The following is a 27601-nucleotide window of genomic DNA, read 5'->3' on the forward strand; positions in this document are numbered from 1 at the left end:
TTTTCCAGTTTGCCTCGTTTTATTAAGCAAAGTATCAGAACGTCAGCAGGTCGTTCACACGGAGACGGCGTGGGGGGAGGGGCAACAGTAGAACATTACTGTTAAAGACGACAAACGCGGATCGCGACGCGTGTTCGTCGTCACGCTAGTTTGTGCCGCTAGTCGGATGCAGTAGTTTTTTACACGTTAAACCAGGAAACAAATATATAAATATATATTCTTAGCCCTCTATTCACGAGTCTCTGATCGGGTTGGAAATGATTAATGACGCCGGCCTCCGACAGGTGTGAACGCTCACCTGGGGGTGGGGCGGTCCCTCACCGTCGGTATTATTTCATTACATTCACGAGCTTTAAAGAGTTAAATGACCTCTAATTAAGTAACATATAAAAAATAAAGATGCAGAAAAAAACAACGTCAGACTAACAGATCAACAGGATTTACACCCAAAAATAAAAGCTCTTCAGTCAGTAGGGGGCGCTGGTGTGTCGGTGCTAGGACTAGAACAGTGTGGGACTGGGACAGTGTGGGACTCGTCACAGCAGCATGGACTCCTGCATGGCGAACGCCTCCTGGGCGTGCCTGTAGTGCGGTCCTCCGAACAGCTGGGGGAGCTGCTGCCTGGCGCCGGGCGGAGTCCTGAAGGGCGTCGGCTCGTCGGGGAAGCCGAACTCCTGAACGGGCGACATCTGGGCTCGCTGGAAGCTGGGCGAGCGCGGCATCCCGCCGGGGGACGGGGGCGGCGTGCCGTCCTCCGGCCCCCAGGGGGCGTCGTCCGCCACCGGCGGGTGCGCCTCCCCTCGGGGTCGCCCGTCGAAGCGGTAGTCCGCCGGGGCGTACGCCGGCGCGGCGGAGGTGAACTGTTGCAGGTAGATGGGGGTGGAGCTTCCCTGCTGGGCATGGCGTGGAATGTGGGCGGGGTTTGGCGGCGGATGCAGGCGGTAGGTGACGTAGTTCATCAGCGCCCTCTCGGGCGATTGGCCCCTGGGCTTCTGGGTGGTGGCGTACGCCCGCTCGCCGTACGGCACGTTGGAGGGCGGGGCATAACGGGAGGGCGGAGCATAGGGTCTGTCCTCGCCCCCCCGGTGATCCAGGTTCACGTTGTAGGCGGGGTGGAAGATGGGGACCTCGGTGGTGGTTCTGCCTGGGGAGTGTTGCAGTGGGGGGGGGTGGTACTGGTTCTGGTAGGCCATCTGGACCCCTGCTGGGGGGTTGTGGGTAAACTGGGGGGGCAGAGGGTGTTTAGCCAACCTGGTCCCGGATGTGACGGCCACCACTTGTCCCGTCCCGCGGTTGGGGCTTTTCTGGTGGAGGGGGGTCTCGCTGCGGGGGCCCCTCATCCTGGAGGGGGGTCTTTCCAGATCCAGGATCTCCAGCTCCGGTTCCGGTTCCTGTATCCCGGGGACGTTGTCGTACTGGGAGGCATTGGAGCCGCGGTCCGACCCGGGGGCGAAGCCCCTAGAGCACGGCCGTTGTTGGGGCGGAGCGGCTTCTTCGGGGTTGGCGGGAGCCGGCGTGGCCCCCCGGCTGGACTGCACCTCCTGGGCGGCGGCGGCTTTGGCCTCCTCCAGTTTGGTCTCGGAGGGCTTGAACCAGCGCGGCGTGATGCCGCGGTGAGAACTGGGGGCCGCGTTGGCGTTGTGGCGTCGTTTATCCCCGGCGACTTGGGGGGTGGCGGCCGGGGGCGGAGCCGTTTTCTTCTCTGGCGTGGCGCCGCCCGACGACGACTTCCTCTGCTCCTGGGGGGGGATCTCCCCCGACCCCCGGGAGCGAGCGTCCCTCCGGTCGGCTTTGTGGAGGCGCATCGGGCGATCTAGGGAATCCCGCCGCGCCCGGCTGGGGGGCCGGCTTTCCTGCTGGCGACCCTGAACGGGACTCGGCTCGGCCGGCTCGGCGTGGCTCTGACCGTTGGCCACGTGATTCACCGCCGTCGTTGTCATCGCCGTGGTGATGGTTGTCGTCGGCGCCGGGGGAAGCTGACCCAGAGGCTTCTTGGGAAACTCCTCGTCTTTACCTGCAAAAAAGGTGGACAGTCTTTAGAGGCGGGTGGGGGGGACAGAAGCGGCGACGGTTCGACACGGTGGAGCGGACTGACATCGGATGAGGAGTCACAACAGGGGGGGTGTGTGGGGGGGGACATGGATTCATGCAACACCACCGCCATCGAGAGGGAGGAGCAACAACCGGACAAACGTGTCTCCACGGGGACGAGGGCGGCGAGCATCGGAGATACCCGATGTCGTTTGCTCCGGGGAGTGGGGGGTGGCGGAAGCAGGAAGTGACACTCGATCAAGTCGCCTGTGACGCTCTGACTTTTCACTGGGCCTCATTAAAAGTGGGCGACGCTGCGGCGGAAAGGTCGGACAGGAACGGCGCCGCAGGGGTCTCGCCGCCGGGTGTTAAGACCTCCCACTGGATTCACGTCGGAATAAAACGGTAAAAACAGGTGAACTGTCCCTTTAAACAGCTGATTCCGAAACAGCTGTTGATTATAAACTATTACTGATAAACCATCAAACAGATATTGATCAGAAGTCCTCCATGAAACAGCGCCGTGCAGTACCTCCTACCGGCCACCAGGGGGCGTGCTGTCACCAGACAGACTTTAAGGGATGGAGAACACGAAAATTTGTAAAAGAAGAAGAAAAAAAACAAGAAGAGGAGGAAGAGAGGCGGAACTCTTGGTTAAAACATCGACATCCGTAAGTCGAGCGCGAGGAGGAGAAACCGGCGCGCCGCTGGACGGACGGGGGACAGACAGGACGGACAGATGGACAGAGACACGGACAGCAGTCAGGATAGCCCACCAGTTACTGTTGTAGGAGGGGATGCGAGCCCCGCCCACCGCCACGCTTTTGTTGTTGGCTAACGTGGAGCGACAGGAGAGGGAGAGAAGGCAGAGCAGTGAGCATACAGGTTAGATTAGCACAGGATGCTAACGCGGACCAGCAGCTAGCGGGCGCTAGCGCCGACCGCCGGGCTGCTTCCTGTTTGTTTCCTCTGCGGATCCTCACAGACGTTTTTACGTTCAGGTAAATCAGCCACAAAAACACCACATTTCTGCTGCTTCCTGGAGCCAATCATAGGAGCTCCGAGGCCGCGGTGCGTTCAGGGACCGTCGTTCAATTGCGTACCTGGCGCCGGCATGTCCAGCTTGGCCCTGCGGAGCTCCGTCATGGACGCCTGCAGCTGCTCGATCACAAAGTCGTCCTCGAAGAAGAAGTTCTTGGAGAGCGTCTCCTGCAGGAACTCCACCAGCTCCTCCATGGAGAGCTTCATCAGGTGTTCTGGAGGCACACACGCGCCGTCAGACCCCCCCACCTCCAGACGGCGCCACCTGCAGGTGCGGGGGTCTTACTTTTGTGCAGCTTGAGGATGGTGTAGGACATGGCGGGCAGCAGGCGCTCCCCCTCCAGGATGTAGATGTCCCAGATCCTGAGGGTGAGGGTGAAGGGGGTCTGGATAGAACGAGAGGCGGGAAACGTTACGCAACCCGTCGCCATGGAGATGCGTTCTGATGGGTTCTGCTACTCACCCGGTCCAGGAAGCACTGGAAGAACCACTTCATGGTGTAGAGGCTGGTGAAGACCTCCTGACCGTCCTGCGGCGGCACACACACGCGTTAAAACACGTTAGCATTAGCAGACGATATGCTACCGTTAGCGCGTTAGCGTCTCACCAGGTGTTGCTTCAGTTTGGGCATCGTCTTCTTCAGGATGCGGTCATGGTGTTCCTGGAAACGCATCAGCTTCGGGAAACCAGGGACAAAAAACCCTGAAGGTGTGAAGAGAGGCGTCGACTTCATCATCATCATCATCATCATCAAAGACATAACGGTTAGCATGGAGGAGCCGAGAGGCTAACTGGTCAAAAGTTACTGCATTACTCCATTACTTCCCTACACTTATGTTGTACTGCCTGTGTTGACACCGTGATGGCGGCGGCGCTAACGTGTTACTGGCGTGTTTTACCGTGCATGGCGTGTTTCTGTCCCGACAGCAGCTTGACCAGCGCCCAGAAGGCGTCCTCCTCGTTCATGTAGATCAGCAGCAGGGCGGTGATCTGGCTCATGCCCTGGCAGTAGCCCACTTCCTGTCGACACACACAGGGGGAGGGGCCAATGAGTAGCTGATCCCGCCTCACCTGGCGACAGGTAGACGTGACCTCCACTCACCGTGTTGTACATGGAGTAGGCCGTTAGGACGTGGAAGAGAGCCTGCTGCCTGGAAACACACAAAAAACAGCCAATCAGGATTGAGACGGGGGCGGAGGCGGGGCTTCTGGACGTCTAGGAATCAGCTGATTGGCTGTGGAGACGCCTACTTGACGTCGTAGCGGTGCATGAACATGATGTGGTCCCGGTAGGTCCGGTTCACGTCCAGGTCAATCTGACGGATGTCGGGCGACAGTCCCTGGGCGCGGACTTTGAGTTTCTGGAGACAAGATATCCAATCAGAGGAGCTCTCACACAGATGTGGGCGTGGCTTCAGGTGATTGGATAAAGTCGTACCTCGTAGAAGTCCTTCTTCTCCGCCTTTATTTTGGGGATGTCGAGAAGCAGGCACCACACCTCCCCCCGGAGCTGCAGCGGGATTCCCTTATAGATCCTCCTGACCAGCTGGGGGGGTGGGAAGCACACAGCAGGGGGTCAACAGCAGCCAATCAGAGCAGAGGATTCTCTGTCTCCGCCCATTCACACCCAACCAGCAGGAACATTCAGACGAGCAGCAAACGCGACGGATGAGACGACGCGGCGTTGGGAGTCGACCCTCATCTGCTGGTGGTGACGCTCCATCAGCCTCCGCCACCAGCCCAGTGAGCCAATGGGAGCGTCTGAATGCCAAACATCAAACACCACCGCTATGCTAACTCTTAGTGACCGAGCCTTCCCCTGCTGCTGCCAAAGCTACTTTGGCTAAAGCTAAACTGGCTGTTACCCACTTTCACGACACAGCTACCACATCACATTAAACTAGCTGCTAACGCTAACGTCAGTGTTTTTAATTGGATATCTGCATGGGGATGTTGTTGGAAGTCACATGACCTAACATTAAAGGGACAGATCACCGTGTCCCCCTATTAAACTTCATGCCACATTGAAGTTTGGCGTTAGTGCTAACTGGACTAGCCACCGCTAACAGCCTGTTAGCAGTCGCCACACTGCCGGGTGTTCGGCTTCACAAGGACATCATCACTGGGGTGGCATGTGTGGCGCCTGAGCTGCTTCCTGTTTGACAGGAAGTGGACTGGCAGAGAGGAAGAGTGACATCCCTGGAGGAGAGGAGGAGGAGGAGGAGGAGGAGGAGGAGGAGTGTGATCCGTGTCCTTGGCTCCGTCTCCATGTGAAGATTTCTTCATGAGGCCAAAAAGCGTTTCACATGTTTCGCAGCGAGGACAGACGACATCCCGAGGGAGAAAGGAAGTGCTCCGGGCGACGCCACAACCCGACCCGGAGCGATGAGGGTCCAGTCAGACTCCGCCTCCTGCTAACGGTGGGCCGGCGTGACAACGGATCTGAACCCTGCACCGATTGATACTCCTGATCGGGTACTGGAGCGCTAACAGCAGTATCTAACGGAAATGATTGCATCTCAACACATCATTGGTGTTTTCTGCTGCCCCCTAGTGGCCAGAAAAAGAAATGCAGATTAAATTTGTCTAATGAATCTAAAGAAAGCAGGAAATTAAAAGATTTGTTTTCTATTTCTAGTGGAACACAGAGGGAATTATGAGACTTTGATACTCGGAATAAACGTCCGCCGAGGGAAATGTGGAAATATGGAAGTTTTTTAAGTATATGTGAAAACGATGACACATAAACAGTTTTTAACATTTTCAGCGTCTCAAAATGATGTGCAGGATGTAAACAGGAAGTAGATTTTTGCTAATGTATGGCGTTCTAGCAAGCTAATAGCATAAACATCATTGTTTTCTGCTGCCCCCTGGTGGCCAAAAAGAAATGCAGATTAAATGTGTTTGAATTACAACTGGAAGGAAACCAGTGACTGAAAGCTGGATGTGAAATTTGTTTTTCTCTGGTGTGAAGCGGCTCCGTCCTGTGAAGGAGGCGGGTGTGAACGGGTGTGAACGGATGGGGGGGGGGGGGCACCTTCTCGCTGTTTTTGTATTTGTCCCAGCTCTTCAGCATCTTCAGCCACTTGCCGGTTCTCTCCACCTCCGTGTGTTTTTGCTGCGGAGGGAAGAAGAAGCGACGCGTCAGCCGGCGTGATGCCTTCAGGGACGATCGTAAACGCCGCTACCACGTCACTCACCTTCTCCTCCATGGAGTCGTAAGTCGGGAGTTCATTCTCACTGGGGGGAGAAGAGAAGGAGCGAATGAGAGGAGAACAAAAACAGGAAGTAAAGAGAGGGATCTCACTCTCGACCCCAGAGATCAAACGACATCAAACAGGAAATAACACATTAGCCACGCCTCCCTGTCTTATCTGTGTTTTCCTGCAGCAGCCAATTCGTGGGGCGTTTAATCTGGTTTCATCTCTGTTGAATCTGTGTAAACGCACCACTTCTAATTGAGTTCCGTCTGCAGGAAAACATCTCTCCAGATTCCTCACGTCTGTCTTTGCCTTCGGCGGCGCCGCCTAAACGCTAAAATTTCATCTTTTATTCCATTTTTTGACGAAGAACCCAGGAAGTAACTGGTGGAGCTACAACGTTAGCTTATCCAACTGTCAGTGAAGGCATCGTATGGTCCCGGAGGAAGTTCTCGTCCCTACTGGCAATAAAGGAAAGAGATTTTTCTTACTGAACGAAGCCGAAGCGGTCGATGACTTTGTACAGGTGGAAGTTGGTGTCCTCCCACGGCTCCACGGTGGCCTCCTTCCCCTGGAATCACAAGAGATGGATTTTTTTCACGTTGTGTAGCTGCAGGGAGCATGCCAGGCCACTAGGTGGCGATGTAACTTCTCAAAAACACCTCCACAGATCAGCGCACGTGGCCACAAATTCGTCAAAAAGTATTCAATGCGTACGCAGATAACTTTAATTAATTAAAGGAGGTTCACTCAAACGTCGCCATCTAGTGGAGACGGGAGGGAATTACCGGACTTAGATGCTAAGGACGCAAGGAAAATGTAATAATGTCGAAGTTTGTTAAATTATATTTGAGAACGAAGCTGTAAAAACCGCTCTTAACATTTTATACTTCTAAAATATTTTGGATGTAAACAGGAAGTAGATAATAATAAAGGTTTAGAAAACATTATTTTCCATCAGAAGATGATTTAGTTTAGTAACTTCATGATTTTAACAAACAAAAACCAAAGATATATTTATTTCTTCAGAAATGCACTTGTCCCTCCTACAAATCGACTCCCTGAAGCGTTAAAGTTAGCGTTTCATCGTCCTCGTGCTTCATCACCGCCGCCGACACGTTTCTCATTTCTCTCGTCGCCTAAAATCAATCTGAAGCAGGACTGAAGCAGAACTGAAGCAGAACCGGCTGCTCAGCGTTTCTGTGATTACACGTCGACGCTGCTCTGATTGACTCGCTTTCTTTCAGAGCGGCGGTTCCCCATCGGAGTTATTAACCGATAACCGTAAATCAAATTGTGCGCCTTCGTACGAAGCACTTTGTCCGGGTGACGCTGCTCTGGAGTCAGGACGCCGTTTTATTTAAACCACGCCGGCCAATTTGGAAAACAAATCCGATTCAACCGCCGTGAGTCAAAGCATCTGTAGTTATGCTAGGTCAAATGCTAACACTCTAATGTTAGCAGTGGCTAATGAATTCAAAACAGAATTGATCGCGGCAGAGAGAAAATATCAATCATGTACCGCAGTTCATCCTCTGGGGACCACAAATTTGCAAAATGTCAAGACACCTTTACGATAATTCTCTTCAACCTAAAAGTGGACATTAAAGGGGATACAGAGGGGCTTAAATGAGCCCTGTGGAGAGAGGTTCACCCAGTGGGGACCATGAATGAGAACCTTTCCAGCAGTTCAGAAATCCCTCCTCAAGCCTCAATATGAGCTCCATAAAGACATTAGCTGGAAGGGGTGGGATCAGCCGCAGTCCGGTAAAGACAGGTTCGTCCTCTGGGGACCACGAATGTACAAAATGTCAAGAGAAACTTTACAATAAGTCTCTTGAATCTCAATGTGAACTTCATAGGGACACTAGCAGGAAGGGGTGGGATCCCCAGGAGTCCAGTCACCAGGGTTCATCCTCTGGGACCTTTGGGTTGTTTTACTAGGTGAATAACTACAGTGATGCTACTCAACGGGCTCTAAAGCAGTCAGTTATGGGAGATTTTCGCTGCGGCGCGGTTAGCCTACCTTGTCATATTTGGCGACGATATCGGCCCGTTCCTGCTCGAGTTTCAGCCCCGCCTCCTGCTCTGTGTCAGACGCTGGAATGAAAAGAGAGAAAACTTGATTAGCATCTTTGTTAGCAGCCAGGAAACATCGAGTCTGTGTTTGTCTCCAGTGGCTGAACCCGACAAGCTACGCCTGAGAACGTCGTCTCCATCCGACTTTTATTGATGACCATCAACTGTTTTTCAGGGTTGCGGGGGGGTTGGACCCCACCCCTCAGCGGGAACCGGCTCCTGTGGACAATTCAAGGTGGAGGAACACTGGATTCCCATTGGTTTAGCCTGTCGGCCTGGAAACACGCTGCTAACATTAGCATCAACAAACGGCAGATGTGACCTTAGCATGTTTATGCTGGCTGCTGCAGAAACGGCGCTCCTTTAAAGAACATCGGAGGGGGGGGGGGGCGTCACGGGCATGTTTGCTGGAACACACTCAGCTGATGATGTAACGTGCACACACACACACACACACACACACACCCTGGTGTGTTCACAAAGCTGGCACACGTCCCATTCAACGGCGTCATGTCGTGTGTGTGTTGAATGTAGCACGTAGCGCTTAGCAGCAGCACGTAGCATCGACACCCGTCTTTAACAGTTTGATGGAATAAAACTTTATTTTTGTGTGCAGGAGGAGAAGAAATATAAAGTTAAAAACTTAAGGCCACTTTTAAAAATAACAGGAACAAACTTTTTCACTTTTTCACTAAGAAACAAATCAGGAATCAATATTTTTAAATTTATGATCAATTACAATTAATCAATCAATTATTTCTACGTGTATTTTTTCAGAAAGGTTTCTCTGTAAACTGATTACAGATCAGTTGGTTGTGTACTTCTGCTGATCCGTCTCTTTTCTACTGATCTGGCTGCAGTCGTTCTCAGACTTCCTCTCGGAGGTCTCGGGGTCCCGGGGGTATCAGGGGGGGGTTCAACGGGAGGAAACGCTCCTCTGGAATTCCCAACAAACCCGTTCCTCTTTGAGCCGGTTGGTATTTTTATGACAGGATGGTGAAGCGCGTCGTTGAGGGCCGAATAAACAAATACAGTAAAGTCTGTTCGCCGGCGGGACGCCACCCCGGGAGGCCCTGTGGTTACCATGGTAACAGGGGAGGAATCTGGGGAGGAATGAGAGCCGGACTTGTGTGTATTAGTATTCTACAGCCGGAGGAGTGCTCAGGAACTCCATCAGAGCTCTTTTCATGCTCTGAGGATCACGCCGGCGTCCGTCACGGAGACGAGACGACGGTCCTGTTCGTGGGCCCGTTTGACCTCAGGGGGGTCAGGAAGGTGATGGGTTCAGAGCCCAGAGGATGAACCCCACTGACGGAAAAACGCTCCAGAACTAAAGGTTCTTCTGTCTGGTTCTGAGTGATGATGAAGAGCAGAAACGTTCACAGCTCTTCATCAAAAACAGACAAATATGGATCATCAATAAAAATAAAAAAAATACTAAAAAGTGATGAAACAATAAATAATAATAGAAATGGATCAAACAATAAATACTAATAAACAGGGATTAACCAATAAAACAACAATAATCCCCACATTAAAGGGTTTAGTTTGATGTTCAGGATTATAATCCCTTTAAAAACCCTCATCATCATCTTGTTTGTCCATTATACCCCCCCACGCTGACTGACCCCTCCACCCCCCCACTGAGCTGACTAACTCCCCAGGGGTGAGGGTGATGTCATCTCCAGCTGCCCCCCCCCCCATCCTGCTGTGATTGAAATGTCCCGGCCGTCACCACCAGGTCAGCTGACCCCCCCCCCTTCACTCACCCCCCCACTTCACTCACTTAATTACCCATTGATTGTTTACTTGAGTCTCTGATCGTTATCTTTAGCCTTCCATCATAATAATTATCTCCCTGCATTAAACCAGACTCTCAGGTCATGTGACAGGAAGTGCTAATTGTCCCTGGGTATCAGGGCTGTTAATAACAACATGGCAGCACAATAATAACGTGTTCCTCTTCCTCTCATTGTTCTTCATGCTAACAAGTCGCCGCTTCCTGCTGCTCGTGGCTCCGCCCCCTTCGCCAGCTGCTGATGTGGGTCTCTTAAATGATAGCGGTGGAGACGGCGGCGGCTCACGCTAACCACGCATTTGACCCGACGATGATGTCATCGTCTCGACAGGAAGCGGAGGATGCAGACGCGTCGTTACGTTGGCCTCCAAAACAATCACCTGTCGCTCCTCCCACCTGACCGCCACAGCCCCGCCCAGACGGCCAGGTGAGATCCCAAAGGAGGATAACAGACGGCTAATTAGCATTAGCGTTAGTTGCCTCACAACCGTAAAAACCACAGAAATGAAGACAGAGGTCAGCTGATGCAAAAAAAAAGAAATGTGAGGATGCTAACTAGGGAAAGATGCTACATGCTATGCTACCGCTGTGGGCTAACTGCTAACTTGTCATTCTTTCAAGTAAGAATTGCTCAAAAATTTGATGATGCAACTCCTGACACGCTGCACGTTGTGTTAGCACTTAGCATCATAGCACATAACCGTTAGCATTTGATGTTAACAATTGATTATAAGAAGAGCGCAATGCTAAATTGTGTAGATTTGGCATTTAAGCCTAAATTAAAGCTTCTAGCGGCTGATGGAAACGCATCACGGTTAGCCTGTTAGCGGCTAAGTGCTACATAACATCACCAAAAATCGATTTGAACAGCAGCTGCTTTGCTAAACCGAACCCAAATGAACTTAATTTGATTTGTCAGAATTAGCTGTGACTGTTAGCTTCATTTAAAACAGTCACACCTGCTAGAAAGAGTGGAAAAATGACGTAAAACGGTATAAAGACCATCAAACACGTCAACCCAGAAAAGTCCTCTAGCTGCACCGCCAGACAAGTCCCAACACTTAAACCAGAACGGACCCAAAGCTCCACCTTCTCCTCCTTTACCTCGACGCCAGCGATCCTGACGGACCTCCAAGCGAGTCGGAGTCTTGGTCCGCATCGGTCACGGTTCAGGCGGGTCCACCGGGGCGAGAGAACCCAACACCAGCTCGTCCCATCGCCCTCGCTGGGCTCTGCGTGGCGCCGCCCGACCCACGGGAAAAGGAGAAGTGAGCTCACAATGGCGCCGCTTGTTCGGGACGCCGCAGAGCCGCGGAGTCGGTCCCACTCACAACATTCTCCTCGCAAACACAACAAGTTCTATTCAGGACATCAGAGCGGGACGGCACCGCGGCGATGATGTCACGCCTGCCGCCGGTCTGATCACGCCACCGTCACAGAACCATTACGGAAAAACGTGAAGTTCCTCCAAACAGGAAGTTGGGTCAGGGAGAACCGGCGATGACAGTCTGGTGATAAACAGCCTCCATCAAAGCCTCGTTATCAGCTGGTCGTCTGTGGCCTATCGGAGACGAGGGCGAGGGCGGGGCCTTCTATCTCCACGCTCTATCGGAACAGGAAGTATCTGTTTGGGAGAGTCGAGTGCTGTTATCACCAGAGGCTGGGCGTCGACGGCGTTTCATCACGGACCCAACAACCCAACGCTTCTACCGGCGGCGAGGACGATCAATCAGCTGGAGGGCGATCAATAACTCAACTCCAAGACGATTAAAGGGTAAATGAAAGGGATTCAAGTTCCAGAAAACGGAAGTCGAACTTCTACGTGTTTGGATTCCATCCTGGACAGGAAGTGGACGTGTCCCACAAGACCTGACAGGACTTCCAACACCCGATGAGATATAACCAATCCAATCAATCAACCAATCAATCAATCGTCCTCATTATCTACTGGAGGACGGCTGAAGCTCTACATCCAACTTCATCATCGCCCAGAGTCCTGGAGACACTTCCTTTCTCCTGTGTGACGATTGTTACCTTTTCAAAATAAAAGCATTAAGTCGATGTTGGATGGATGTCGTCTCTTCTTTAAATTTTGTCTCCCTTCTAATAAATATTTTTGGTGGGATCCATTAGATTTGTATCGTCATCAAACGTATTTCTACTCCGTAATGAAACCAGACGGGCACGCCGTCGGGCAGGCCGACGCCCAACGGACCCTTTTAATTAAATTACTTGGATGTGGATCAGACTCTGATGTGTGCTCGATCTTACGGGGACATCAGCGAGGTATTTGTGTCCCAGCGTGAATGACATTACCCATGATGCATAGTGCAAATATTCCACCTAAATATGGCCGCAAGTTTCTGCCAGCTGGGGTCCAATCAGGAAACGCTTTCCTGCGTCCTGAAGCGTTGGATGTGACCCGAGGATCTGGAACAACTCCAGGGAGTAAAAGCTGGGCGGAGAAGAGCTTTCAAGGTGATCAATAAGCTTCAAATCAATGCTGAAGCGAACAGGGAGTCAGTGTGAACGGCGACGCGCCTCCAGCAGGTGAGTTCAAGTCGAGAAAGGATCGATACCGTCTGCCGGACCCGACGTACGAAACAAATAACGCCGAGCGTCTGCAGTTTGAGATTAAAACCGACTTCCTGCCGCGGACGCCGGCGGCAATAACGCAAAGAGCTCTGGCCTTTAGGGAGGACAGGCGGGCAATTAGCCGCCTGCTACCCCCCAAACCAACCAGCATGTGGTTTGCCTTTCAGGTTCAGCTCCACACATCAGTTCGAGGTCCCTCACACACACACACACACACACACACACACACACACACACACACACAACGCCAGTTCAGAGGTTTGCAAAACGAGGATTCGTGTTTTCGTTTGAAGCGTCCATCGCCAGGTTTTTTCCTCATCGAGAGGCGGAGACGCTGAATAATTCAGCGAGATCTCTCTGCCGGCGCCGGCCTGAGAGGGAAACCTGGCAGTAGAACTGCTTCAGAGATCCAAACGACGTTTAGTCCCCCCCCCCCCCCCGACCCCGAGGCTCATTTAGTCCACATCTACGGATGAAAACTGACGTGACTCTACACGCCGCTATCAAAACCGCCACTAGAGGGCAGCGAAGGGTTGAAGGGTTGGAGGACAAACACGGCGGTTGGAGGAGGTAGTGCTTAATTATGAAGACAAAGCTGTGAGGTCATCAAGACACGCGTTGCACTGTTCTCAGTTTCTGGCTCCATTACAGGTTTTTGTAGCAAGTCTATTCTTCGCTGGAGTCAGAGCTCCGCCCTCAGCAAGGGACTGAACCAACCTTCGTCTCCACCTTCAGCCGACTCGTCACACCCCAGCTCAGCACCTTAAATCTTGCGCAGCATCGTGGTCGGCGTCTGGCGGAGGCGGTCTCTAAATCTGCCTGCATCGATCCGATGAACTGAAGTCGAGGTGAACCTGATGGACGCAGATAAAGACGCCAACGGCCCAAACGGGCGGCGTGAATCGTCCCCGACAGGCGTGAAAGCGGAAGAAAAACGTCTGCAAGGCTAAGTGGAGGCAAAAGCAAAAAGGTTCCAATCGATAGATCAATGCAGCAGGAATTTGGTTGCATTAGGGTATTTAGGGCAAACAAACCAGACTGGAAGCTCTGACACTGGGCGGACTGGTTCCCCTACCTCAGGCAACAATTGATTCTGTGCAGTCAATCGACTCAATCATGAGCCGATCCAGAGTCAGAAGTCCGTGAGACATTCCCTAAACTCCTACTTCCCAACATTTTGTTTCTCCAATCCGTTTGGGATCTTCGGGAGAGACAATCAAAAAGCCATTTCCACCCAAAACGCTGCCATCCCGATGGATCCCCAAGCGGCGTCACCTCCTTGTGGGGTGCAATCGGTCCGCCGCGAGGGCTCCGGGGGGGGGGGGACTTGATAAATTAAAGCTGTCAAAGGCAGCTGGCAGGAGAGAACAGGCTGTTTCTACCTGAATAACAGTCTGAACAGAGTCCTCCTGTGCCTCAGAGCCGGAGTATTGGATTGTTTCATTGGACAAATCAGGAAAACAGAGTCAAAGCACCTTTTTAGCAGCGACAGAGATTCAAGACTTACATCTTCTTCAGGCTCAATGAAGTTAGTTGAGGTAAAGATCCTGAAAAGAACCCAAATCCAGGCAGATATGGACCCACACACCTTTAAGTATACTAATAATTACGTTTAATGACTTCATTATGTGACATTTGAGGCTAAGCTGTGATTTACCTCTCCATCAACCCTTTTTAAGTCTCAGCTAAATCGTCCTGCAGCGACAGACGCTTAAGTTTTATTTAAAAGGCAGAAGAAGAAGTCAAAACAGGCTATTACTGCGAGAACTCCAGGGGACAGCTGCACAACCAGCAGGAAGTTTAACCTTCCTCACGGCAACAGGAAGTGGACGATACGCGTGTGACTTTCCATTTGGTCAAGTCGCCTCAAACTGACGTGTAAATAATCTGTAGAACAAACATGCTGCTATCTCAAGTCAATGCTAAGCTAAGTGGCTAGCATGGTTTTGTTTGTGGCAGAAACTGAGTAAGTTACGACATATTTTCTCCAGAATTGAGATTGCCTTGGAGGTAGTAGCGGGTATTAGCGGTGTGTGTGTGTGTGTGTGGGGGGGGTCCTTGGAGGGAACTTCCTTTTAACGACGTTCCCCAAACAGGAAGTTAGGTGCACATTTGGAGGAACCTGCGTTCCACTGTTCAGTTTCTAGCTCCATTACAGTTTTTTATAGAAAGCGTATTTTTTACCTCCGCGTCGCCCGATCCCACAGATCAAAGGACTGAATTACCTTGAAATCAATCATGCTAACATGCTAGCCGCTATTTTTGATCACCTGATCTCCTACTCCTAGATTGAGTTTCATTCATTCAATTTCCGCACTGATTATTCTGCTTTCGTGGGTCACGGGGGTTGCTGGAGCCAATCCCAACGGAATTCTGGGAGCCACTCGGAATCACCACGTTACATTTGAACTTTTAAAACCAAACACAATCGCGAACAGACGTCAACGCACCTCCGAACCTGGCGGCTGCCCGGCGTCTGGACGGCGACACCAGCTCCTTGACGATCTGAAGGACCTGCATGCTCACCTTCGCGCCGCGGGGCGGTGGCAGCCCGCTTTCGCCCTCCCACCCCCCACAACCTCATCAGGACTCATCCTCTGATGGCCGCCGCCGGCGTTCCTCTGGGGGAATCTCGATTCCAGCATCCCGGAGGAGGGGAGAGGCGGGGGAGAATACGCGTCCGGTGCTCGCTGTTGGGGCGTCGTCTTCCGCCGGACTTTAGGAAAGTCTCTTCTTCTTCTGGTGTTCTATTTCCTGCTGCTCCCACATCGGAACACAACTGCTGAGACAGTGTCGACTCTTTGCGGACAGTTGTTCACGTGTGCGACGCACCGCTCAGCTGGAGCGCTCTCGCACGCGGCGGACGTGCAGAACGCAGCGATCCTCTCCGCTCCGGCAGAAGAAGCACTTGCTCCTCGTGAACCGGCGCCGATGCCTCGTCTCCTCCTCCTCCTCTTCCTCTCCCATCACCCTCTCCTTCGCTCGGCGTGCGTCGCTCGCCGTCCTCCCTTCACATCATTTCAAGTCGTATTAATGACGGCTTCCCCTCCATCACCCGCAGCATCTCCCCCCTCCCTCCCTTCTCTCTCTCTCTCTCTCTGCTTTCTCCTCCCTCCCCTTCCTCCTCCTCCTCCTCCTCCTCGCCTCCACTTCTCATTGTGTTGCTTTCAGTCACCACAGACTTTTATTTTGAGTGCATTTCCTGTGAAGATGAGCAGGACGCAAATGTGTGATGTTTTGCATCCGGCAGCATCAGGACCACCTTCAGTTTACACCCCCCCCCCCAAAAAAAAACCCCCAAACAAACATGGAATGATCCAATGAAAATTAAGATCCTAACCTCAGCTTGTTTTAGAATATGATAAAGCTAGCAATACCCCCCAAAAGTTGCTCAACAAGGTGGCACTATCCCCTTGTAATGTAACATCTGCACTGGGAGGAGACGGCGGTGGATGGATAGTTCAAACACGTTTGTTTCACATTACGGTGGCCTCTTTTAAACTTTTTGAAGTTGTTTTAGCGCACGTCGTTTTCTGAGCCCAACCAGAATCTAACCGAACAGCAAAATGCTTTTTACTTTGAAATGCTAACCAGATGTAGCATATTACTATGAGCTAAATTCATTCAGGGTGAGATAATCTTCCGTTACAAGCACTTGTTTTGAAAAAATAGACAATTACTAGCAAAAGCAGCTGTGATCAATAATTTGATTGGATTTAATTCTAACCAACGTGAGTCCACAAACAGTTTCTCCTGCTTTCAGTTCCATATTTCCATATTCACTGCGTTCTTCCTGTTAGCGACGTTTAGCCCCGGGTGTCATTTCTCCATCCAGAATTCATCAAACCGACATTGACGTGTTCCTTTAAAAATGGGCGTGTCGGGGGCGTCACCCAGCGCTAACGTGACGACACTTTCTTCAAAAATATTTGCATTTATTGTTGGATTAGAAAAAAAAACCGCTGCTGGTTGAAAATAATGCGACGGAATTGAGATGACGCGACCTTGAGCTGCGACACTTTGCACAACTTCAAGGCATATGAGCTCACTCTACATTAGCGCTAACACACACACACACACACCCAAGGACGGCGCCGTGTGTGGAGAGTAGCAGTAATAACACCAGCGTCGGACCTCGTTCTGGCGACGCTATACATCCGTGTCCTTGTGATAAATAAGTCTGTGCTCGTTGGCGTCGAGTCAAAAGGTCCAATTATTGCTTTGCTCCACTGACTGCAGCTGCTGTTGCTACGTACAGACTCACCGTTGCTAGGCTGTGACCCCCACATGGGGTGAAACTGGGTAAACACGATGGGGGGTCATCTTTCAGTGACAAAAAACGGTTTAATGCCCACTTAAAAGAAATTATCGCTAAAGCAGCGTCACTCCTAAACAGATTAGCGTCAAAACCGTGCTAATGGCTAATGCTAATGCATGGATATTCTTGTCCTTTAACAGGCAGCAAAGCACAGATATAAAAGGCTTGTAAAAATTATGATACAACTGCATGTACTTCATAAAATCAATGATATAATTTGAAGACGTTTGGAGGGCCGGATCACAAAGCCAAACGGGCCGTAAATGGCCCGCGGGCCGGAGGTTGTTCATGCCAGTGCTAAAGTCCTCAGACTTCCATGAAACAAGTTGTGATGATCCAGGGAAGAAGATGAAAAGTGAGAATAATGAAATTATCTTCTTCAAGATTGAAGAAGATTGAACAGAATTTTTGTAGGGCGGGGCCTTGGATGGAGGTCATGTGATCGCACGGCGCCACCCATTTGTGATTGACCGCTTCCTCGCCATCGAACTCGAGGGTTAAAAATCAACAACAGGGATATCAGAAGAGTCACATGATGGAGGAGACAAAGCGAGGGAATGGGAGTGAGAACAGCTGATGGGTACAGTACCCCTGGGGGGGGGGGCGCTGACGCCACATTGGAGGTCGTCCTGCTGGCTTCGCTCAAACAGGAACTGAGTCTACCGATGCTGTGATTGGCTCTTCGATCGCGGATGCCAGAAAGATGAGACGACTAATTAAAAAAAAAAACTGTAGGCATGAAGAGACGTAGATCAATACTGATATCGATTGGTTGTATTTTCATTGGTTGTCGAGATCGTCAGCAGGGCGTCGCAAGAAACGTCCAGATTTCAACAAAAATTCTGGAAGAATTTTTGATTTTTGAGCCACTTGAGGCCACAAAGTTTGACGTGTTCAGTTTGACTTGAGTTTCTTGTTCTGATTTGTTTATAAAATTTAAGAATGTGTAAAAAAATCATCTGATTCACTTCCTTTCAATCAACTAACTGAACAATCAAACAGTCGCTGCCGCTCTGCCGCTTATCGTTGGGATATTTTCCTCAGCGACGAAGGATAGTGTTGGAATTATCTTGTTTTTTTTGGCATTTATTGATCAAACAAGCAAAACGAGGTATTTCAGGGACGATAAAATAAACGTACACCCATTTCTGCTGCTTTAACAGACGGAGTCAATCAGTTTCCATCCAATGAAATGTTTGAATGTTGCTGGAATTAATGAATTTACCCTTGCAGACATCGAGCAAAGACTGTCGACCAAAGACTAACCAAAACCCCTAAACTGTCCCGCCTCCACAGCCTACTTCCTGTCACCACCCTGACTCTTTGGGGGGGCTGGTTCTGGGCTGGCGGGGGCGAGTGGAGTTGGATCACGCAGACATAACATTGGCTTAATGGCTCTGTTCTGCTGTCGGGGTGACTGAATTAGACTCGGTGCTGATTGCGCCGCGCCTTGATTAACGAGGTGCGTCGCACTGCAATGCATCATGGTCCTGAAGAGTCCTGAAACTGAATCCCAATCAGACGCCTAATGCGGGAATGGATCGCCGGAGGCAGAGCACGATTCAACGGTGCTGGAGGTAAAGCAGACGCTTCAACAATCGACCGAGAAACAACGTTCGTTAGCATCGCTAGACGTCATGTGATTCGTCCACGCGGGTTGGCGAGGGTCGAAACATGCCAGGCCACTAGTTGGCGGCATAGCGCCCTAGAATAAGATCACAGAGAGTCTGCAGGGCAAACAAAGAGAATCCCCGCCTCCCTTTCCTCCCCACTTCCTGTCCAGATGGCGCCGAGCCACAACGAGCGAGGGAATGGGAACGGACGGGAAAGAAAACACAGTGGAACAACATCACCTCTCCGCCTCGCGCTTCCTGTTTGCCCGCCCCGTGTCACTTCCTGTTTGAAGTGTGCAGCTTTCCGACCAATCCGGCTCCAGCCAGAGCTTCAGTGACCTTCACGGCTACGAAACGTTTCTTCACGCCTCCGTCGCAACACAGGTCCTAATAAACATCTGCAACCGCCCCGTTTGTAGAAACCTATGGGAGAACAACTCAAATATTCTATCAATATCGTATTAAAATTTAGATAAAACTAATTCAGAACTCTGACTGGAGGTTTCTGTCTTGAACCTCTTCAGTTCAGGTCCACTTCCTGTGTTCTACCGCGTTGTGTTTTGGTTTGCGTCGCGTCGTAAAACGCGAACCCGTTCTGTAAACAGTGGTTTGAGGTTTGCGGCGAGCCGCAGCCGTTTGTCACAGGCTAACCGTTCAGACTTCATCTGGACGCGCTTCCTCGGATCAGTCTGGGAGGTTTTCCCTCATGCTACTAGCGGCTAACGGCTAACGAGACTTAATTCGAGAAGACAGGTTCTGTTAAGAACCCAGAATACAGACCGAGAACCCCTCCAGGAAGAACCAGTCGGGCATCATTTCCGAACCAGACGGAAATGAACTAAACAAGTGCTTCGACAATTCCTAGCTATGCTAGGCTAAGCTAAGCTAAGCTAAATATGAGCATCAAACCATGCAGGAAGCCAGTGGACGATCTCTCTTTTCCCATTGGGAAACAGTCGCTGCTGCCTCGACCAATCAGCTCACATCAAACCGGTTTCAATCGGTTTGAACTCAAAAGCAAACAGGGAGTCCGACGTCCCCTGAAGGAACATCAATCAGTCCGACGGGAGCGAGACTCGGCGGCGCCGACCTCTGCAGAGAGACCTCCTGTGACGTCGGGTAAAAACACCGGCCTGGGAGCGAGCGAATATTACCCATAATGCCCCATGCTCCATACATCGCAAGGTTGATCAGGTGGATCCCACTTGACGCGGGTCGATGCGGCAGGCGTCGTTTGTCACGGGCTGACGGCGGGGGAGGCGTTTGTCACAAACTGGTGTGTGTGTGTGTGTGTGTGTGTGTGTGTGATATTTTATTAACGATGCGATGAATCTGTCAGAGACGTCGTGCATCATGTTTTGACAGGTTGTGTGTTTTATTGTGCGACCTGTTGGCTAGCAGCGTAGGGGCGGGGTCATATAGTCACATGACGCGGTTCAGGCAATCGGGAGGCTGCTGCTTTTAACGCGTGCAACGCATCGGACGTCCAGAAGAATGTCGGGAATAAAAACCCTCCAGAACCCCCACCTCCGTCCAATCAGGAGAGGCAGGAAGTGCTCTGGAATCCGACCAATCAAGGCGCTTTCAGTAGAAGAGGATCGCCCGAGGATCCGTTCCCACCGCCGCCCAGTTTACTGGGGGATGGAATCGTATACCAGTCAGGCTTCCTTCCTGTAACCCTCACACACACACACACACACACACACACACACACACGGACACACACACACACACACGGACACACACACACACACACACATGGACACACACACACACACGGACACACACACACGACCTCCGTCTGTGTGGGATGCCTCAGACACAAACGGCGTGTCGTCCCATTCTTAATCTGCCACCTCACGGCGTTCCCGTGGCGACGAGTCCTTCAGGTGGAGGAAATGGGCGGGGCCATAAACCCGCCCGACCTGCGGAGCGAACCAACGCTCCTCTCTCCTCAGGTGTTTTCTGAACATATAAATACCAGCGTCTCCGGGGCTCCGCCCCCGCACGTCTCCACGCGTCGTCGCCGCCTAACACACGATGCCTTCAGGTGTCGTCGGAAATATGGGATCAAAGGAGCTGGTAAAAAATGGGAGGGGGGGTTTGAGACACTTAAAATCCCATGATGCTCCAGGTGTTAGCCGCAACGCTAAACTCTAAGAGCTAACAGCCTCCTCCTTCAGTCCAACAGCTTTGAATACAGAACACTGGGGGGGTTTATTTGTGTTGGAATCACACGTTAACCCCACCCAAAAAGAACCTGGGTGGCACGAAGTGGAACGCCCCCCTGCCAAAACACCGTTTTGGTTGGGAACACCCGCTAGCCGCGGTCGCCAGCGCTAGCTCCCGGCGCTCCGAGGTTCCTCAGAAGCGGTTTTCCGTCGGAGCGTCTCCGCGGGCGACCGTAGGCCGCGTGTGTTTGTGTTGGGAGGGGCTGCAGCGTGTGTGTTCTGCGGCTAAGCTAACGGCGCTAGCCAGCAGACGGGGCCCACATGAGGTTTTACAGAGGGGGTAATTACCCGCTAACACGCCCAGACGGCGAGCCCGCGGTCCTCGAAGCGTGTGCGCCGCTTCACGTTAAAACCGTCTGCGTCGGTTCATCGGCCGTCGTCGCCGCGGATCTTTGTAACGCGTACGAAGCTCCTCGTGTTCGTTCGCCGTCGACGACCTTTGACCTCACTTGGATTTGACCATTTTTCAGCCGAAAACGACGCAAAGTTTTAGATTTTCTCGCGGCTGTTTTTGCGACTTTGTGACAAAACTATGTCTCCGTTTTTCGACATGGCATCGCTTTAGCGTGGGGGAGGGGCTGGCGCTTTATTTTGTCGAGGGGGGGTGAAGGTAGGGGGGGGGGCAGCGAGCCGCTGCTGGGCTTCTTCCTGCCGACTCATCAATCAGCCTTCCCTCCATTTTCATCTCTCACAATCAATCAGATCAACCACCTAACCGCCACACACACACACACACACACACACACACACACACACACACACCTGTTTGTGTGTGTGTGTAACGGCGTGTGTGAAGTAAAGGCCAGTAATCGGGTTACAGCTCCTCTTCGTCAGCTCCTGTTTAATCCAATCGCCCTCCAGGAAACGCCTCACATGCACTGGGTTGCCCCGGTAACCCCCCCCCCCCCACACACACACACACACCCAGTATAGCTACAACCTAACAGCCCTGCAGAGACACATCGGAACGGTGAGAGGCTCGAGGAGAGTTTACGGCACTGGTGGGAGGAGAGGGAGGTAAACAACAACAACAACAACAGCCTGAAAGTAACAGCTGATAATAACCCCCCCACCACCCCCACCCCCCCACCACAATCCATGCCAAACATGAATATTACAGCTCAGAGGATTCAGTCACAGAAACCAGGAGTTAAAAGCATCATCACTACATGAAGTCCTCAACTTATGAACATTCGTAGATATGAACAAACATGCTTCACCGTGTCCGACTATCATCCTGCAGTTCCCCTTTCTACCACAACCCCCGTGGGGGCAGCACCGCTGTGTTTTTACCAACATTAACTCCTCCTTGCTCCTCCTCTTACTTCAATATAAAGCTAAGCTACATGCTACATACTACGTGCTACATGCTACAGTAGTGGATCATCAACATTAAAACTTTAACATGACTCTTTCATGTATTGATGATCAGGATGTGTATTGATATGGAGAAATGCGGCGCCGCATCACTGAACACACACACACACACACACACACACACATACACACACACACACACACACACACACACACTCCCTCGGGCTGAAAATGATCTGCTGCTCTGCTGCAGAACGTGTGTGTGACGTTACACACATGCATGAACATACGGGAACACACACACTGCAGGGTGGATGACTCACACTGATCCGACATGTGAGACCGCCACACACACACACACACACACACGGACACGGACACAAATGCTGATGCTTTGTTAGCCCCTCCCACCCCGCCCCTCACGGTGATTGATGGGTGTCGAGGTGGGGGTGGGGGCTGCGGCGCCACGTTTCTGCAGCAGAGGAACATTCACCGCGACACGGCGTCGACACAGGAAGAGATGAAAACACTCACTCATGTTGGGAGGCCGGGGGAGGGGGGCAGGGCGTGGCCCACGTGGGGCGGGGCTTCGGACAGGTGAGGCTTTTCTCCAATGGGCGTTTCTTAGAGGAACTCATGACCTGAGGAGGAAGAGACAACATTAGTCAAACCAGCTGATTCAGGATTCTAGAATTCAGGTTTATTTTAAGAATGAATAATAAAATAAATACTAATAATAAACACTAATAAATAATAAAGTAAATAATAATAAATAATAAAACAATAATAATACAATAAATAATAATAAAAATAAAATAAATAATAATAATAAAGTAAACAATAATAAATAATAAAAACGTCTGAAATCTTCTTCTGCAGGAAACTGTCGGATATTTTTCACCATTTTTTGCGTGGTTCTGTAAGACGGAAGCATTCGGATGTGTTTGTGTCAAATGAACCAGTCCCCCCCCCAATTAAAGTTTTTACTGGAATAAAATTGCAGGTCACGGTGTTTGGGGGGGGCACAGCAACATGAACATTACACCAAATGGGCCCCTTCATTGGACTAAATAACAGCCATCTGATGGTAGGGTGCAGTAATAATGGGGGGGTCTGATCATCCTGCGGATGAGGAGGGAGGGGTGAGTAGGAAGGGGGGGGTGATGTTGAAATTACCCCCCCCTTACGTTGTCACGAGCGCGACAGCGGCAGACGCTAAAACACCCAACATCCTCCAGAAAAAAGCTAACGTTGCTAGTGGCTAGGTAGCTAACTTGGTTTGTGAATGGATCTTATATTTAATCATTATATATTATCAATATTATTTATTGTTTATAAATGCAGTAATAGTGGAGGACCTTTTTGTTAACCTTGTGAATATTTGTAGCATAGCGACAGCTAGCATCCCAGCTAACTATTACATAGAGTAAGATGGAGGAAATGTGAGTAATAGTTTAATATCTCTACAAATTAGTCTGAATGGGTAAACTTACAGTAATTTGAACACAACTTTATTGCTAGAATGTTTTTTTTTGTCTTTTCTTTTTTTTTAAAAAAAATCAGCAACTGCTACAAACCTCCAGTAAACATGGACGAGTAAACACAAACCAGAGCGTCTTCATGAGTTCTTGGCAGGTTTTAAGCGTTTTATTCCCTATTAGCTCTGAAGCTGTGACCTGGGATTAGACCGGACCATCTGTCCACCATCAGGTCCGCTAACGGAGCCACTGACCCGCCATCAGCCCGCTGCTAGCCCGCTAGGCTAACCGGGTTCCAAAGAGGGGGCGGAGTCTGTTTCCTGCCATTGCTCTGAATGCAGATCTTCATTTAAACATGCATTTGCAGTTCAGGCCCTTCTAATCATCTCCTCCTCCAGATACGTAATAAAACAGCTAGTAGCATTTAGCGGCTAACACAAGCCCTTCCTGTCTGAGAAGAGGTCGGATCCCAGCAGAGACAGCTAACGATTGTTTACCATTTTGTTTATTTGTTTACGAAGTGGAACGTGTTTCTAAACACCGGGGGAACTGCGGCGGCCACCCGCTAATCGTTAGCGCAGGAGCTGGTCTGTAACTCCAGCCTTTATGATCCCTGCTGTAAAAACTGAATATTTGCCTCCATGTTGGATCAACAACAAACAAAAGCTTCTTTCTTGTCGGCTTCAATCTGGGATCTAAAGGCGGCGCCGCAGGAGGAACAGGACCTCTTTTGTTCGGCGCCGTAAACCCAGCAGGCCGGCCGCCGCCGCGGATGTGTAACCACCGTTAAAGAGTAACCGCGGAACCTCAGGCCGGCTAGAGATCTGAAGCGCATTAGCGCCCCGCCAACGCGCCACAGGAAACCGTTACCCAGAAACACCCACGCCTGTTCAGGGCGGTCTGGCGCGAACTTTTTATCCCGCATTCGTGGGTCACGGGGGTTTTGAAGTTTTTGTTGTTGTTTTTTTTGGTCAGGCGCTCTTTAAGGCCCAAAGTTTTATTGCTAATTCGAACCTCTCCGTGGAGTTTCCCGGAAATCCGTTGGAAGCATCTCACGCGGAAATCACGCCTGGAGCGGCGATCAAAAGCCAACGCGCGACAATCAGAACGCGACAAAAATAAAGCGAGTGAAGAAGCTAAAACCGTCCGCAGGCGTTAGAAAGGAAACCAGTTTGAAGACGACAGACGGAGACACAAGCGCTCTCTGTTGCTAAGCTACCGCCAGAATTAACCAGCGTTTGAGTTCGGGAAGCCCAAAAAAATTAAGTGGCAGAACGACTGACTTTAAGTTAAAGAGGAAACTGCGTGAGGAAACGCGGCTGGTGTCCACGCTAGAATAACACACGGAGTAAAAGTCAGAGTTTGTGTGTGAAAAGGTCATTTTGTAGATAAAGAGACGCCTGACAATTTCTAATAATTCTAAATAATAAAACACATTTAATGCTTTGTGGTACTTTTGTTTCTGGGGACTCAAACACAGGCGGAGAACATCTCTCACAAGGGTTGTGGGTTCTAAACCCCTCCGGGCCTCATGCTGTTCCTACTGTAGTGTTGTCAGACCGTAAAGCCCCTCTCTGCGCTAAGCCGCATTATCCTGGAACGGGACGGGGGCAATTCTGTCAAGTCAGCAGCTCTACAGCGCATTCTGTTCCAACACGACTTTCAAAATAAAACACATTTTAAATAGGATCGCTCACACTGGGTATAGATATGTGGCAGTCAGTATGTGTTATAGATGTTTTACAAGTGATAAAATAAACTGAATATGTTTTCAAGACATCAGATGCTCCAATCAGTCAATTCTAGCACCGTTACACATATATATAAGTATATATTATTAATTATTAATTATAAGGTGTGATGTAGCTTTTTCATATATTTTTCTTTACCATGAAAGCTAATAATTTGAACTTGAACATCTCGGTTTAGGATCATTACAGTATGTATCTATCTATCTGATAAGATGACAGCTTTGCTGCATTTACACGTTCTAAAGTGACACGTTTCATGCTTTTATTTTGAAAGTGTGTCCGCGTTACTTCCGCTTCAGTTGAGTTTCCTATACCTCAACACACGCTGCTAACCGTAGGTAACCGCAGGTAACCCTAACCCCCCCCCCCCCCCGTCAAGAGGCGGAAATGGAAACACGAGCCTCAACTTCACCAGACACGCGCGCTGACAATCAGCTTCCGGTTTTTTTATCCTTACATTCTCTCATTTCCCGGTGTAAAAACAACTCGATTCATTTACGTTACAAATGCGGCAACGGCAACAGCTCCGAGCTCATCCTCGTGAGTGACAGGCCGATTCAGCCAATCAGATGGCTCACAGCCCGCGGCAACAGCCAATGAGCGAAGGTGATTGGTTCTCTGGGAGTATTGATTCCTTTGCGGGAGGCAGCCTTTGAGGGTTTCGGCCGTGGAAGTTTTAAACAATAAGCTGACATCCGACCGGAAGTACGGCGGATTGACATTCAAAATAAAAGTCCACGGTATTACTTAACAACCGACAGCCGTTACCATCTTCACTTACTCCATCTAGATAGACATTAACAATAAAATATTTAGCCATTATTTAAAAAAAAAAAAAGATTTTTGAATCTTAGAAAAAGTGAAATGATAATTAGCCGTTGATAATTTAAATTTAACTTTGTTAACTTAGTTTTGAAATGGAATTCACTTGATTACCAAATTAATAGCTCCACATCTACATATTCAAACAATTACAGATGTGTAACTATAAATTTGCTATAAATCGTATACATGGGAATAAACTGCACAACGAGTACGTAAATATTAAAGAATTTAATCACGCGATGTAAAGCTACAACTCCCCCAAACTCCCATGTCAAGTCAGTGTTTACATGACTTTTATTTTGTAAACCGATACCGGAAGCCGCCCCGTCGTGCTATGAGAACTTGACGCTGGTGGTTGGTCTCGGTAGGCCTCGGTGAATACAAATAAGCACAAAGTTTACTCTAATAAAACACAACATTCAGAACTTAATGGACGTAAAACCACGAGAATAATTCCACACACACCCCGAATAAAGTCCCCGAAGCCCGGCCGCCGCGGTTCCCGTCACTTCCCGCAGCTCCGGTTCCCGAGCTACCGTCATTCAAGCCCGCAGTGCCGCCGCGGATTCCCCGACAGACGCGTTCGGGAGCGGGACAAGTTCCGTCCGGGTCGGACCGGAGTGAGAGTCCCGGAACCTCACCTTGGTCCCGGCTCGGCAGCTCGTCCCGGATCACATCGCCGCCGGTGAATCCCGGACTGAACCGGAGCACAAACCGTCCATGGTCCCGAACCAGGAAGTCCGGAGCAGTTGTGTGAAACTCCGCCAGGATCCCGTCCAGGTAGCGAAGCGCCGCCCGCCGTCACCGGCGGGACGCTGCGGCTCGGCCCGCCTGCCCGGCCCCGCTCACCGGGCACGGGTGGTTTATTTATGTTAAAAAATTAACTTTTTGTGTGTTATTTTTGGGATTTTTAAAAATTAATAAAATATAACAATTATTATAATTATATAATAATTAATACGTTTGTTAAATGTACAGCCCAAGATAGATATATAGATATGGTGTAAATAATAAAAAAAAAAATCAATCTGATAAGATAATTGTGATTAAACACAACACGTGTAAGTGAAGAAATGTGTTTACGTTCATTAATTCCATGTAAATCAGTTATACATATATATATATATGAATCAGTGCAAAAATGATCAGTTCTTGGTTAAAAGTTGCACATTTTATAAAACCTGGTTGTAATGCAACGTAAATGGGTTTGATTATGTTCTGTAGAAATATTTTAAAATATTTCATTCAAGCTGGACTTGGAAAGAAGGGGATAAATGATGCACTTTTCTCTGTAAATGGGATTTAAAATGTTATAATTTCATTT

General features: G+C 50.2%; 1 protein-coding gene across 3 annotated transcripts; it reads right to left on the bottom strand.

Moving 5' to 3' along the window:
• usp6nl (USP6 N-terminal like) lies at window positions 1–27072 on the bottom strand. Of its 3 annotated transcripts, XM_068306501.1 has the most exons (15): window positions 26919–27072; window positions 22758–22864; window positions 8299–8372; window positions 6764–6843; window positions 6273–6312; window positions 6110–6190; window positions 4511–4618; window positions 4324–4433; window positions 4175–4223; window positions 3972–4092; window positions 3680–3774; window positions 3536–3601; window positions 3359–3458; window positions 3135–3287; window positions 1–2014 (listed from the first exon to the last, which is right to left on the bottom strand). In XM_068306501.1, the coding sequence occupies exons 2-15, from the start codon at window positions 22759–22761 to the stop codon at window positions 537–539; spliced, it is 2559 nt and encodes an 852-aa protein (XP_068162602.1). In that variant the 5' UTR covers window positions 22762–22864; window positions 26919–27072; the 3' UTR covers window positions 1–536. The 3 variants fall into 3 exon arrangements, with proteins under 3 accessions (XP_068162602.1, XP_068162600.1, XP_068162601.1); XM_068306499.1 differs by lacking the exons at window positions 22758–22864; window positions 26919–27072 and adding an exon at window positions 15195–15298; XM_068306500.1 differs by lacking the exons at window positions 22758–22864; window positions 26919–27072 and adding an exon at window positions 11254–12204.
• Window positions 27073–27601: the final 529 nt, after the last annotated feature.

The sequence above is a fragment of the Antennarius striatus genome, chromosome 22, assembly GCF_040054535.1.
Source record: "Antennarius striatus isolate MH-2024 chromosome 22, ASM4005453v1, whole genome shotgun sequence".
Classification (NCBI taxonomy): domain Eukaryota; kingdom Metazoa; phylum Chordata; class Actinopteri; order Lophiiformes; family Antennariidae; genus Antennarius; species Antennarius striatus.

Bases quoted from the DNA above. Each gene is read 5' to 3' on its own strand.
- usp6nl (XM_068306499.1), bottom strand. From the start codon at position 15,264: ATGCAGGTCCTTCAGATCGTCAAGGAGCTGGTGTCGCCGTCCAGACGC. The intron at 6,313-6,763 runs GTAAGAAAAATC...TTCTCCCCCCAG, and splicing joins GACCGCTTCGGCTTCGTTCA to TGAGAATGAACTCCCGACTT. The intron at 2,015-3,134 runs GTACGCAATTGA...CCTTTTTTGCAG, and splicing joins GCTGGACATGCCGGCGCCAG to GTAAAGACGAGGAGTTTCCC.